General features: G+C 31.1%; 1 protein-coding gene across 1 annotated transcript in view; it reads left to right on the top strand.

Annotated features, from left to right (window-relative positions):
• The window catches only part of LOC139522914 (von Willebrand factor D and EGF domain-containing protein-like), a 102680-nt gene that overhangs the window by 18598 nt on the left and 69649 nt on the right, over positions 1-14433 (top strand). Inside the window, exons 5-9 of the mRNA XM_071316549.1 lie at positions 385-642; positions 980-1183; positions 8157-8318; positions 9716-9781; positions 14025-14305. Coding sequence (XP_071172650.1) covers positions 385-642; positions 980-1183; positions 8157-8318; positions 9716-9781; positions 14025-14305 — 971 coding nt within the window. The remainder of the gene's footprint in view (positions 1-384; positions 643-979; positions 1184-8156; positions 8319-9715; positions 9782-14024; positions 14306-14433) is intronic.

The raw sequence follows: 14433 nt of genomic DNA, 5'->3' as shown, positions 1-14433 counted from the left end.
TCTCTTTTTTAATCTTAGTTAAGGTTCTTCTGGTTTAATTGCTCTAAATATTTCAACGTTTCTTGACTCGTCAAGAATGATTGCGGCCAAAATGTTTGAAATTCAAAGACCAGATAAAATCAGAATCCACAAAAATCAAGGCAAAACCCGGACAAAGTCATTAAAAGCAATATTTTTAAACTTCTATGGTAAAAACTATTGTCACGCCAGTCTAATAACGAGGTTGATGAATCCATTTTACAATTTTTGAATTAAACATTTCATCCATTTCAAAACTTTTATTAATATGTGTTGTGTGCACATATATCATATCATTCCTTTCTTCTTGTAAACTCAAATAAAGTGCAAATGTGTTTGATAAAACAGAATGTATTTTTATTTCAGATTTTGAAGAAGACAGGATTTATTACACTTTTGCTAGCGCTCGTCTACCTATACGATCATCTTCCCTTAATGGATCAAATGTACAGGATACTGATATGAGCTTAGACTCGGGATATGGAATTGATGTCAGTAGTACTCATATTTATTACGCTGATTTTTTTAGAGGCTTGGGAAAATTTGAAAAATCAAACTCAACATATGATGTTCTCTTGTATGCAAATAATCCAGTCATAGCGGTTAAAATATTCAAACCTGAAGGTAGTAGTATTTTAGTTAATCATTCCCTACAAAGTACAGTTAATTGAATGATGAGAATATTAATAGCTTCAAATTACTATAAAAAAAACAATATCAAAGAAAAGCCTAGACATTACAACGAATATTATAGACGTTAATTAGCTAAAGAAACTAGCAATCATTTTCATTTTAGTGATTTGATTTCACTTTGGATAATGGTAATGTTTGGGTTATGATTAAGAGTGAGGTTGTAGGTTTTGGGGTGGATACATCTGTATGTGTAATTTTCATTTAAAAAATATTTAAGGAATCAAATATATTCAGTAAAAGTGTAAATTGATTATAATATTAATTTAAGGTGAATGCAATTTCTACGTCAGTCTTATGAGTGCAAACAAACGCTCGTCTGATTATATTCTGGATTTTTCCAAAGACGCTGTGCTTAGTGATCACGATTTAGAAACGAAATGGTATAGAATTATAAGTGACAACGGAGACATTATGCCAAACTTTGCTCCTGGATATAAACATTGTGGAACGGTTAATCCAATCTGGCTTAATGGTAGGTAAACAAAATATTTAATATTCCAAGCATACACACACATACATCTAAACATTCATTTTTTAACTCATAAAATAATTAACTATGTTTCTGTCATTAGCTGTCAATATTTAAACACGTTCGTCAGCTGTACAACTTTAAAACGGATAAAACGACATTTTGTTTCATTTTGCAGGGAGACTATGTGAACCAAATTTTATAAAACTTTTTAAGATGTTGATAAATATACAGCAAAAAATTACGTTTTTTTCTCAATTCATGATCATTTGATTTATGAGTAATTTCTGAATAAAAAATGCATACATTTTTAGATGATAATTAAAAAATACAGAAATTACAAATTATAACTCAAAAAGTAGCACATGAAGGTATATTTTTTATTTCATATTTGATTTGATCAGGCAAAAAATAGGCTATATGGAAATTTTCATCAAACTAAATACGGGATCAAAACTGTATCGTATGCCCTTAAGGCAAACATTGCTTTCAATAAAACAAACAACACATTGAGTAACAATTAAGATTTATGTTAATGTTTTAATATCTACAGATCTAAATGGTATATAGGTTCCAAAAAACCATTGAATCATAAACAAATGCTTAAATATCTTAAGAACATTTTCCTTTGACATTGATTGATATATTGATTAATGTCTGTTTAATGTTCAATAATATAAATGAAAATTTCTTTTTCTATTGGTGTGGAAAACTTATATATCAAGCAAGGTTGGGCGTTATTTACCACCCCCGGTATTTACCAGTGGTATTTACCGTTATTTACCGCCCCGGACAATACTCTTCAAGTGGTCAATACTGGCAAATACTGGTCAATTGAAATTTTCATGGTTGTTTTAATATGTTTTATTCATCTTAAGGTGGTACCTAACACTACAGGGAGATAACTCTGTAAAATCAGCTAAACGTTTTAATTACGTCGAGTTATTAAGGGAATATTAAGCTTCTCATGATCAAAATTAGTGTTTGTCAAACTGCTATGTAACCAGTGTATTTTTTCTGATAAATTTTTTTTTATTTTTTATTGATCTTTTTGGTGTTCAAGCTACAGTGCATACATACATACATACATTTTTACAATATATAAGTGATTGACATATGGCATAGTCATACTATTGATATTTTACGAATAAGACATAGTAAAAACAAATACAAGTAAATGATGTGAATAATCGGTATATGATACAAGTAAAAGATACTTTGGAATACATTAAATATACATGATCATATCGAGAATAAAATTTAATTAATAACTTCCATAAATTCCCCCCATCTGTCGACAAATGACTCGTGCTTGTCTTTAGAAAGATATAAATATTCTAATATCTCCAGACGTCTTTTCAAAAATTTGAGAAAAGATTGCACAGATATAAACAATCTGTCTAATTGTGTGTACTTTACATAATGAATGTAATATTTTGCCTGTAAAATACAATAGTTTAACACTAAGTTATCAGAATTCAATATACCAAAAATGACACTGTCTTTATTTAAAAAAATTTTTACTCCAAAAACTAAATGCCACCAATTAGAAAATTCTCTCCAAAATCGTTTTATTTCTATACATTCAAAAAATTTATGCTCTATAGTTTCTATTTCTTTACAACTGGCACACTCATTAGTTAAAGCAAGTTTATATTTTTCAAGAGATAATTATGTGAGACTATTCTGTGTAACACTTTATATTGAAAAGCTTGTAGTTTGCTTTCAATAGTACATTTAAAAGCTAGTGAATAAATATTGTTCCACTTTTCGTCACTAATTTCTATATTAAAACTTTCTTCCCACCTTTGTTGTGAAATAGGAGAAACACTTACCCGATCGATAAAAAGTGAATATACATCTTTAGTATATAATTTGCTAATAGGCATTTTTTTATTCTCATGCTCAAAAACGAATCCAAAAGAGTTGCTCTTAGGTGACATGTGTTGTTGTAATAACAAATATTTCCAGTCACGTGGTATAGCAAGTTTAATAGAAAGAATGTCTACAAAAGTAACATTCAAATTATATTTTTTGTTAATAGCGTCATGAGACAAAAATTCGCCTTTATCATCTACAATATCATTAATGAACCTTATGCCTTTCGTGTACCAAGATCTGTAAAAAATACTCGTTCTGTTAACCTTGATAAACGGATTGAACCAAATAAATTCTTTTCTAACATGAAATGCATTTAACGGGATGAAAATACCCTTGAAACGTTTCCAAGCAGATAGCACTTCTATATAAAAAAGAGGTGCTTTTAAATTTAAAAACTCAAATTCACATCTGCTCATAAATAAGTCCTCTAAATCAAAAAGGGAGAAGAATGCTTTGGAAACATGTTTCCATTTAGAGTCATGTTCTGACAAAAATCGTTTTACCCACATGATACGAAAGGATAACAGCTGTACTTCAAAATTTGGTGCTTTCAGTCCCCCCTCGCTAGGAGACTTTTGAATAACTTCCGATTTAACTTTCGGAGTACTATCATTCCATAAAAAGTTATTAATGTCCCTTTGTATTTTAATTACATAAGATCTTGGTACATGTGTAGATGAAATGACATAAATAAGCTTCGATATTGCAAGTGATTTAAGAATTACGATTTTACCGATCAAGGAAAGGTTTCTGATCCTCCACATTTTAATAATTGATTCCATTTTTTCTATGCATGTATCTAAGTTAGAACAAACCATTTCATCAAAAGCGTTAAATTTTAAACCTAAGGTTTTAAAACCATCTGTCCATTTAATAGGAAGGGAACCTTCTTTGTTAAATTTATTTCTTCCAATCCATGTTGCTTCGGTTTTCGAAAAATTGACTTTTAACCCTGAACACTTCTCAAAATCATTAAAGGAATCTAATAAAATTTGCGCAGAAAATACATCTTTCAAAAAACAAGTGGTATCATCAGCCAACTGTGAAATTTTTATTTCAGTATCCCCAATTTTTATACCTGATATATGGTTGTTCTTACGAATATTTATTGCCAGCAGTTCAACGGCCAAAATAAATAAAAAAGGAGACAAAGGACACCCTTGTCGAACACCTCTCTCAATTTTGAACGGACTAGAACTAAATCCATTATTAACGACAAGACTAGATATATTTGAGTATAAAGTTAAGACCAATTTCCGGAACTTGCTACCAAAATTAAAACAAGCCAATGCTTTTTGAATAAATTTCCATTCTAGCGTATCAAACGCCTTTTCGAAATCGACTAGTAATATAAGCCCTGGATAATTTTTTAAAGTAGTAAACAATATAATATCAGCAATTAGTCGTAGATTTTCACCAATATATCTACCAGCCACATATCCTGTCTGATCCGGATCTATAAGTTTCGGAAGAAATAATTTCATTCTTTCCGCAATAACTTTGGCTAATAATTTGTAATCAAAATTTAAGAGAGAAAGAGGTCGCCAGTTCGACAAGAGTGTTCTATCTTTATCTTTCTTTGGAATAAGAGTCAAAATACCCCGTCTTTGGTCTATTGAGAGGGTTCCGGTCTCGAAGGAATATTCATAGCTTTCCAAAACATATTTTTTTACATCAATCCAGAAAAATTTGTAAAACTCAGCGGTAAGCCCATCTGTACCAGGGCTTTTATTATTTTTAAATGTTTTTAAAACTTTAACGCACTCAGATTCTGAAATATCTGCATCGCATATATCCTTTTCCAGATCAGTTAGCTTTGGAATAAAATTTAAATCAAAAAAGTTAGAATCACCTGAATATTTATCAGGGTCTTCTTTTGATGAGTACAGATTTTCGTAGAAATTTCTCTCTTCGTTTAGAATTTTTTCTTGTGACAATATTTCAATGTCGTTTACAACTAATTTGTTAATACATTTATTTTTATAATTACGTTTTTCTAATGATAAGAAATATTTTGAATTTCTTTCATTGCCTTCGCAGTGCTCGGCATGTGATCGTATAATAGCCCCTCTTGTTTGATTATTTACTATTTGCTCTAAATCTTCTTTAACAATATCTAATTCAATTAAAAGTGTATTTATATCTTTATCTAAATATGTACGAGAGAGATTTTTCTGAATTTCGTCTTGTCGTTTTTTTAAACTGGACTCTCTTTCCCGCAATTTCATGTTTTTATATTTGGAATATTTGACGGTTGCGCCCCTTATTTCACTTTTAATGGTATCCCATTTTAAATTTTTATTTTCTAAATTTTGATATTTATCATCACATTCTGATAAAGTATTTTTGACTATATCCACATAATCTTTGTCTGTCAATAAACCCGAGTTGAATTTCCAGAAACCGGGACCTCTCTCACTAAAGTTTTCGCCTGACAGTGTCAACTTGATAAGACTATGATCAGATTTTATAGACGGAACAATGGATGTTTTTGTAACACTGCTTGACAAAAAATTCGATATCAACCAAAAATCTAAACGACATTGTATAAGCGGGGTTCTTTGACGCCAAGTATATAATCTAGAGTCAACATTTTTTGTCCTCCAAATATCACATAAGTCAAACTCTTCTATAAAATCTTCTAATTTACTCGTATATTTGACAGGTGTGTTATATTTTGAACCACCCATTTTGTCTAAAGATGGATTTAGTATCGTATTAAAATCTCCACCCAAAACGAGATTTTGTTCTAACTTTTCATTTAATAAAATTTTTAATTTTTCAATATATTCAATTTGGTCATTTTCAAAGTTTTTGGTCGGTGCATAATAATTCACAAAAACAAAATCTGTGTTATCAATTTCAACAGTTAGAATGAGATACCTTCCGTTTTCATCTGCAATTTTTTCCTTTAATATATAATCTGTTGAGCTGTTAAACAAAATAGCAACACCTTTAGAGTTCGTTTCCCCGTGCGAAAAATAAATATCTCCACCCCATTCCTTTTTCCATATAGTTTCATACGATTCAGTACTGTGTGTTTCTTGCAAGAAAATGATGTCTAAAGATGGATTTAGTATCGTATTAAAATCTCCACCCAAAACGAGATTTTGTTCTAACTTTTCATTTAATAAAATTTTTAATTTTTCAATATATTCAATTTGGTCATTTTCAAAGTTTTTGGTCGGTGCATAATAATTCACAAAAACAAAATCTGTGTTATCAATTTCAACAGTTAGAATGAGATACCTTCCGTTTTCATCTGCAATTTTTTCCTTTAATATATAATCTGTTGAGCTGTTAAACAAAATAGCAACACCTTTAGAGTTCGTTTCCCCGTGCGAAAAATAAATATCTCCACCCCATTCCTTTTTCCATATAGTTTCATACGATTCAGTACTGTGTGTTTCTTGCAAGAAAATGATGTCGCTTTGAAATTTTTTTAACCAAAGAAACATGGATTTGCGTTTAAAATCGTTTCCAAAGCCATTTACATTAAGAGAAGTTAAATTGATACAATAATTAGCCATTATCTAGTTTTGGCTTTACAGTCTTATTAATTTCATATGTGATACACTTAACGTAGTTGAACATTATATAACTAAGTAGAAACAAAATACAGAAAAACATATCAAATATACAATACAATACAAAAAGAGAGAGAATTCTCTCTGTTCGGTCTGCCTGACCTAAACCATATAATTAATGTTAATGTTTGTTATATTCATTGTTCATTCTCAATAAAACGCATGTAACTTTCATTCATTAATAAAAACAATACACTATAGGTTTACCAGTTACGGTTTAAAGTACATGTAACTTTCATTCATACATAACAACATTACAATTTACAACCTTTACTATAAATGACCCAATTACAGATTTTTTCTGATAAATTGGTTGGTTCAAATATTTTGAATTTTGTATATTTTTGTCAAAGGGTCAATGTAAATACTTTGTCAAAGTTTGTCAAAGTTTCATGAAAATTAAACGAGCCTAATTAATTTTAGTGAAAGTGTTGGGTACCACCTTAAACTCTTATATCTCCAAATTTAGTCCTTATAAACTATTTTCTTGCATACTTTAGATATATAAATAATAAAGACATATTAATTATTTCAATATTTATTAATCCAGATATTATTTTTTATTGGAAATGCATAATTTTTACAGGTAAATACAAGTAAATGAAGTTACAGGTGTCATATTACCTATATAGCTTTCACCTGGCATTACTAGGTGCCTAATATTAAATTACTGAAACAACAGCCCCCAATAAATGATGACAAAATCTGGATTGAAAGTAATAAAAGAGATATTTGAAGATGCCCTTAAACAATAAAATTTTTCCTGACTATTTTTAAATGTAAGACAATAATCATCTTCCTACAGGAAATAGATGGTATGAAGGACCTTTTCTCTTATTGCTTCTGTAATTAATGGTGTAAACCAAAAACTATATAATGTGGTGTAAATTTTACCTTTACTTATATTATAATCAATGTTTACATACACATTGTATAACCACCTAAACTTTAAACTCCAAACTGAAACCTAAAGATCCTATTTGGAACTTTTATACAGTATAAGAAGACAACAACAAAACCATTGCAAAATGTAATGATTGCAATGCTATATTCTAAGTCAAAGTCAACTGATGAGTTCCCTTGGCAGGGACAAAACTTTTTATATCTTTTGTACAAAAAAGTCATTGTAAATCACTCTTTATTAAGAATTTACAAACAAAAAATTGAAATAAGAACATTTAAAATGAATTTTAACACTTTCATTATTTCAGTACTAACAGTAATTGACCAGGTAGAGTGGTTTTAATAGTAATGTACATCCAAAATTTCAATCGTCCAGTATTTGTCGGTATTTGCCGGTATTTGCCAGTATTTCCCGGTATTTCCCGGTAATTACCGCTGGCATGGTCAATACTAGTATTATTGACCCCTTTTTTGCCAACCTTGATATCAAGACACAAATCTTTTGTTTAAGGAAGTGACATTTTATTGCATGTAAAATATTTTGGAAATGAGAACAATTGGTTTTCTACAATTGATTCAGTATTTTGGATAATCGTTCTTTTTAGGACAAATGCCAAGTTATGATGATGGGAATCTGACTAGAGAGGCTTGTATTCAGACGGAAAATGACATATGTGAACAAAAAATTGATATACAGATTAAAAATTGTGGAACCTTTTATATCTATTATCTTCAAAGTACAACGGTCAATTCGTCGTTTTGTTTTGGTATGTACAAGTTGTAAATATAAGTATGAGGAGAGGTGTTAGTATAACTATTAAAGGTTCTGTAGTATTGTTTCTTTTTTTATTCATTATACAACTACAAATATTAGCTTTCCAATTCGTTACTGCATTAAAATGCCTTTGATTTTTTATTTAAAATGTAATATTCAAACACACAATGGCATATCATAATGTGTTGGATAACGTATGAAGAAGGTTATACGAAATATTAAAGTATACCCAAAGAAAACCTTTGATCAAAATTTGTTAGTATGATGTTTAAATCCAAATAACCACAACAAAAACTTTCAATGATTAGAGATGAACCTGACTGTTCATGTCTTGAACAATTGACAACACCCAACTTTGCAACCCAAAACATAGTTCAATGAATAGATATACGACGATGTGGTATGAGTGTCAATGAGACGACTGTCCATCCAAGACACAATTTATATAACTAAACCATCATATGTCAAAGTACGGCCTTCAACACGGAGCCATGGCTCAGACTGAACAGCAAGCTATAAAGGGCCCCAAACTTGAATAGTGTCAAACCCTTTAAACGGGAAAAACCGTATATTCTAACGCTCGCATCTTCAATATAATTAATCAATATACAAACGAGAAACATTTATGAACCACACCAACAAATGACATCTACTGAACATCAGATTAAGAACAAAAACAATATGGCATAAATAAAAGACAAAACACGACCAAACAATTAAAGACTGAGTAAACCGATTGGCCCAGATGGTCTTGATAAATTATTAGAGCTTTAGCGAGTTGTGACTACTATTGCTTTACTTTCTCTTATGGTTTTGAGGTACACACCACGATTGTATCTGCAAACCTATGATTCTAAACAAAAAATCATCAACTGATGAACGCCATTTTCGAAACATTTTTTGAAGATACAAATGTGTAAGTTTTGAATGAAAACACATCAGGATAAAGGAAATACACTAGTCAGTTTAAACCAAGACTAAATTGACAAAAACACTCCTGCAACAAACGCAAGATTAAGAACTCAAGCTTGGACGTAAAGTATTTTCCGTTAAAAGAAACACGCATGTCATTTGACTTTTTTAGTGGTAACACGCAATCTGGAATAGTGTTAAAAGTTACTATCGCAACTGCAACTTAGCTTATGATAATATCGGTTTCAGAATATCCTTTACCAAATTGTAAGAAGTAGACCACTTTCAATTAAATTCTGCCAGAAAAAGCAATCTCTGGATTATCATATCGTTTTCAAAAAATATATTCATAATTCTATTTGTGATTGAACATAAGAAATAACTAAATATTCAAATATATCAATTATATAAAACTAATATGATATTTGGAAACTTGGAATTTTTTAATCATATATTTCTAAACATTCTATTAATTAGGTAACGGGTCAGTTATGTGTCCTAATGGAATGTCATCTGATACTGGATATTACCCAGGATGCACATGTAAGTGTTGTTTACTTTATGCTTTTCTGTTTTCAAGTGAGTATAAATGAAAGTGTAATTTGCGTGCTTCTGAAGCGCCATTTTGATTCGTTATCGTAAGAACCGCTTAAATGTACAAATTTTAAAGCTAAGAACAATAGATTAATAAATAAATTCAGAAGCTATGTTACAGGGAATATTAAAATCTTGAAATACATAAAAAGCGGTTATAAAAATGAACGCGTGTTGCTGTGTGTTTGTTTATTATATTGGCTAGAAGAATAGGGGGAGGGGGTACAATCTCAAAAAACATGTTTAACCCCATCACATTTTAACGCCTGTCCTGAGTTAGGAACCTCTGACTTTCGTGAAACTTGATCAAACTTGTATGATTTATAATTTAAGTAGATTTATATATTTCGGAGTTAAGCCTCGGTCACACCTTACCGGATAGCTCGAAGTGACGCCTAACAGATAACTCTTTTTTTTTCAATCCGTTCATGTCTGTTAGACGTCCGTTCTTATCCGTTAGACGTCCGTCCATATCCGTTGCATGTCCGTTAAGCGTACGTTTTATCCATCGATGTCCGTTCTGTCCGGTGGAAAATTTTGAGCATGTTCAAAACTTTAAAATAAAATGTCCGATAAACGTCCGTTAGGCGTCCGTTTTGTACGGTACTCGTCCGTTTCGTTTCCGTTTTGTATCCGTTACGTGTCCGTTATACATCCCTTGGAGGTCTGGAAGATAAATTCACCAACGGACTTCTTCCGGACGTAGTACGGATAAAATGGATGATGAACGATCTGAAACAATCTGTATAAATGCCAATTCAAAATTTCGCGTCTTAAATGCCAATTATTGGTATGTCAGATTTCTTAAGGTTCATGAATTATAATTATTCATAATCGATCTTAGAGTATAGACACGTCTTCACAATCAAGCAGTTCTTATTCAGGCCAGACACTGCCCTTTGGCGGAATTTTGAAGAACAAACCAAAACCAGTTGACTGTCCCTTTGGTATCGTTCGTCCCTCTTTTACACAGAAACATTTTGAATATTTATGCGATTTACATGTATTATTATTGTCGCCTTTGATTTTTCAGCAAATATAGTTCATCCGTTTTATCCGGTACGCTTCCGTTAGGTGTCCGTTTTATGCGGTACTCGCCCGTTGGATGTACGTTCGACATCCGTTCTGTCCGGTGTGTGTCCGTTATGTATCCGTTACACGTCTGTTTTATTCGTTCAGTACATCAATGGACTCTCAACGGATAACAATTTTGTCAACGGATAACTTTTATTTTCATCCGTTAGTCGTCCGGTCGTGCTATCCGGTAAGGTGTGACCAAGGCTTTAAGTATGACTACTTATCACTGAACTAGTACACATTATTGTGTAGAGGTCGGGTGAGGCACGCCTCCGGGTGCGGGATTTCTTGCTGTACTGAAGACCCATTGGTGGCTTTCGGCTGTTCTCTGCTCTTTTGTCAGGTTTTTGTCTCTTAGACACATTTCCCATTTCCATTCGCAATTCTCCATTTCCATTCTCATTTTTTTTTAAATGTTGGATGATATGAATCCTTGATAATAACATCCATTTTTTCAAAACTGTGTATATTTAGTGCTGAAAAAGTATCTCTGGTATAATAATTGTCCAAATTTTATTAAATATCCGTCATATATTTTCCCTGTATTTCAATTTCAGCACGAATTTGATTTGTGTAATGATTTATATATTTTTCATTGTTCAGTATCTCACCTGAATTTATTTTGTATACGTTCCGCTCACATGTTTTCCCTATGACATAGAATGAAATTCATAACAGTGTAGCTATGGCCATTCATTAACTGGGGAAAATTAGGTGAACGTTCGTCTATAATGCCCACTGCTCACGACGTACTTATCATAGAAATTTAAACTGTGAGGTCACCAAAGGTTCTAAACGCCTAAATAAAATAATTCAAAATACTAATCAGGAATAACCTTTGTAATTTGAAAATAAATAAAAATGGCCTTCAACACGGAGTCTTGGCTCACACCGAACAGCAAGCTATAAAGGTTGAATACTTGAAATTCTTTACTTGATTTTTTGTTATGGTTTGACCATCAATTTTCCGAATATGATATCGCACGTTCTTTCAGATTATTTTTTTTACTTAATTGGCTTTAAAAGTTACAATGCATGATGTCGTCTGTTTATGTAGTTCATATGTGTTTTTCGTTTCTCGCTAGTTTTCCCGTTTGAATGGTTTTACACTAGTAGTTTTGGGGCCCTCTATAACTTGCTGTTCGGTGTGAGCCAAGGCTCCGTGTTGCAGGTCGTACCTTGACCTATAATGGTTTACTTTTATGAATTATTACTTGGGAGGAGAGTTGTCTCATTGGCACTCATACCACATCTTCCTATATCTATCTATATCTATACATTTTTTTTTCAACAAAAGAATACATCACAAGAATATAAGTTTTGTAAGAAACGTGAGAAATTGTTTTGGACTTGAAGATAAGGCAAAGTGACAAATGTCTGAAAGAATGAATCGTTTAATGGTATTAAACAAAGAAATCAAATGATTTTTTAATTATCCAGAACTCTTCACAAACAAAACCCACATGTATACGCATTGAATAAATAGTAGGCCATTCTTAAATGATCACACCGTAGAAGTAGTTGTGCTCTTAATCAATGAGATATTTTGTGAATTAACCCCATCAACTTAATAGGTTTTTTTACAATGGATAAACCTATTTTTTATTATTATTAAATAATATCATCTCTGAACATTATTATTCCTATAAATGACACGGTTGTATGTGATGATTATAATAAATATTTAAAACAAATTCCTTTCAAGCTTTGTAAAGAGAAAGTTTCATTTTATGTATCGGAATGTGTAACAAGTGAATATTTCAATCCCCACTGGAAGGCCTCTGACAGACTGGGTGAGCATAAAATCATAGCCGTTGACAAACAAGTTACAACCTACAAACGTTTTACTGTCGACCACACTGTTATGCATTAAATCAACAGTAGTATACCGCTCTTCGAAATTTATATAATTTATAAAAACAAATCCGGGTTTGTAACTACGACACAACAGCAACACTATATTAAAATGTAACACACACAGAAATGAACTATAATATAACAAATGCCTGTTTCCTGACTTTGTACAGGACATTTTAAGGGGATAAAATGGTGGATTGAACCTGGTTTTGTGGCTAGCCAAACCTCCCGCTTTTATGACAATGTTAATTGTTATCAAAGGTACCGGGATTATAATTAAGCACACCAGACGCGCGTCTCGCCTCATATGACACTTAAATGACACCAGTACATTACAGGACTACAATACAAGTAAATGGGAGAACATATTGGACAGAAACTGAAATAGCCATAGTGACTAAAATCGGACCTGAAATATATGATATTTTTAGACCACTGTTTAATTGATTAGATTGATATTAAGCAAAGGTGTCAAATTATATAAAAAGATACTCAACGAAAGTTCCTTTTATATTTTTCGATTTTTAAGATTCTATTTAAATGAATAAATCAACCCATGGCCTATATAGTCCCATTATCAACTTTTTTCGATGGCCCATTTTTCCCAAAAAATACCTATATCACTTTTAATTCCAAAACTATTCATTTTTAATTCTATTTAAATAAAGAAATCAAACCATGGCCTTAATAGTCCCATTATCAACTTTTTTCGATGGCCTTATTTTCCAAAAAAATACCAATATCACTATTAATTCCAAAACTATTTATTTTTGTTTCTATTTAGATGATTAAATCAAACCCTGGGCTGAATAGTCCCATTATCAACTTTTTTCAATGGCCTTTTTTTCCAAAAAAATACCTATATCACTTTTAATTCCAAAACTATTTATTTTTTATTCTATTTAGATAAATAAATCAAACAATGGCCTGAATAGTCCCATTATCAACTTTTTTCGATGGCCTTTATTCAAAAAAAAAATATCTATATCACTATTAATTCCAAACTATTTATTTTTGTTTTGAACTTTAACTTATATTTAGATTATTAACGATACGAATGTGTAGCCTTGTTTATATTGCTTCGGCGGCCTGTAATGTATGAAGTGATACTTCATATTTTTTTTATTTAATCAACTTCATCCTTATTCTTGTCTTTGATAATTTTTTACGAGTTCATTATTAAAAATAGATTATATTTTGAAACAATTTGTGTATGTTACATTTTAATTTGAAATACTACTACCATCTACTTTAATAGCAAACGTCCCAAAAGAGATTGTACCAGTAAATGTTGCCGCTGTGTTAATAGTAGGACAGAACTATTCTATACCCATGCATGGTAACCAGTATTATCCTAGCTTATTACCGGTATTCCGATGTAATTTTACTGAAGCTTCAGAAGGCAGCTACGTTTATGATGTTCTCTGGTACATAAATGGAGTTCATGTTATGAGCCATTTGAATATACCGTTTTCAAATATCAATTCTACGGTCCTGAGAGATACAGATTGGATAAATGACTTTAAGATGAACATGGAGGTAATTGCTTAAAAATGATAAATTAATATATGACATTCATTGAAACGTTATCTTTTTTTTATATAATAAATTTCACCAACGTTAAAAGCATTGCATGGTATTGTTTAACGAATTTGCACGATAATGCT

Source organism: Mytilus edulis, chromosome 1, assembly GCF_963676685.1.
Source record: "Mytilus edulis chromosome 1, xbMytEdul2.2, whole genome shotgun sequence".
NCBI lineage: Eukaryota > Metazoa > Mollusca > Bivalvia > Mytilida > Mytilidae > Mytilus > Mytilus edulis.
Note: the sequence above shows the minus strand (reverse complement) of the source record. Positions and strands in the feature narration are given on the sequence as shown.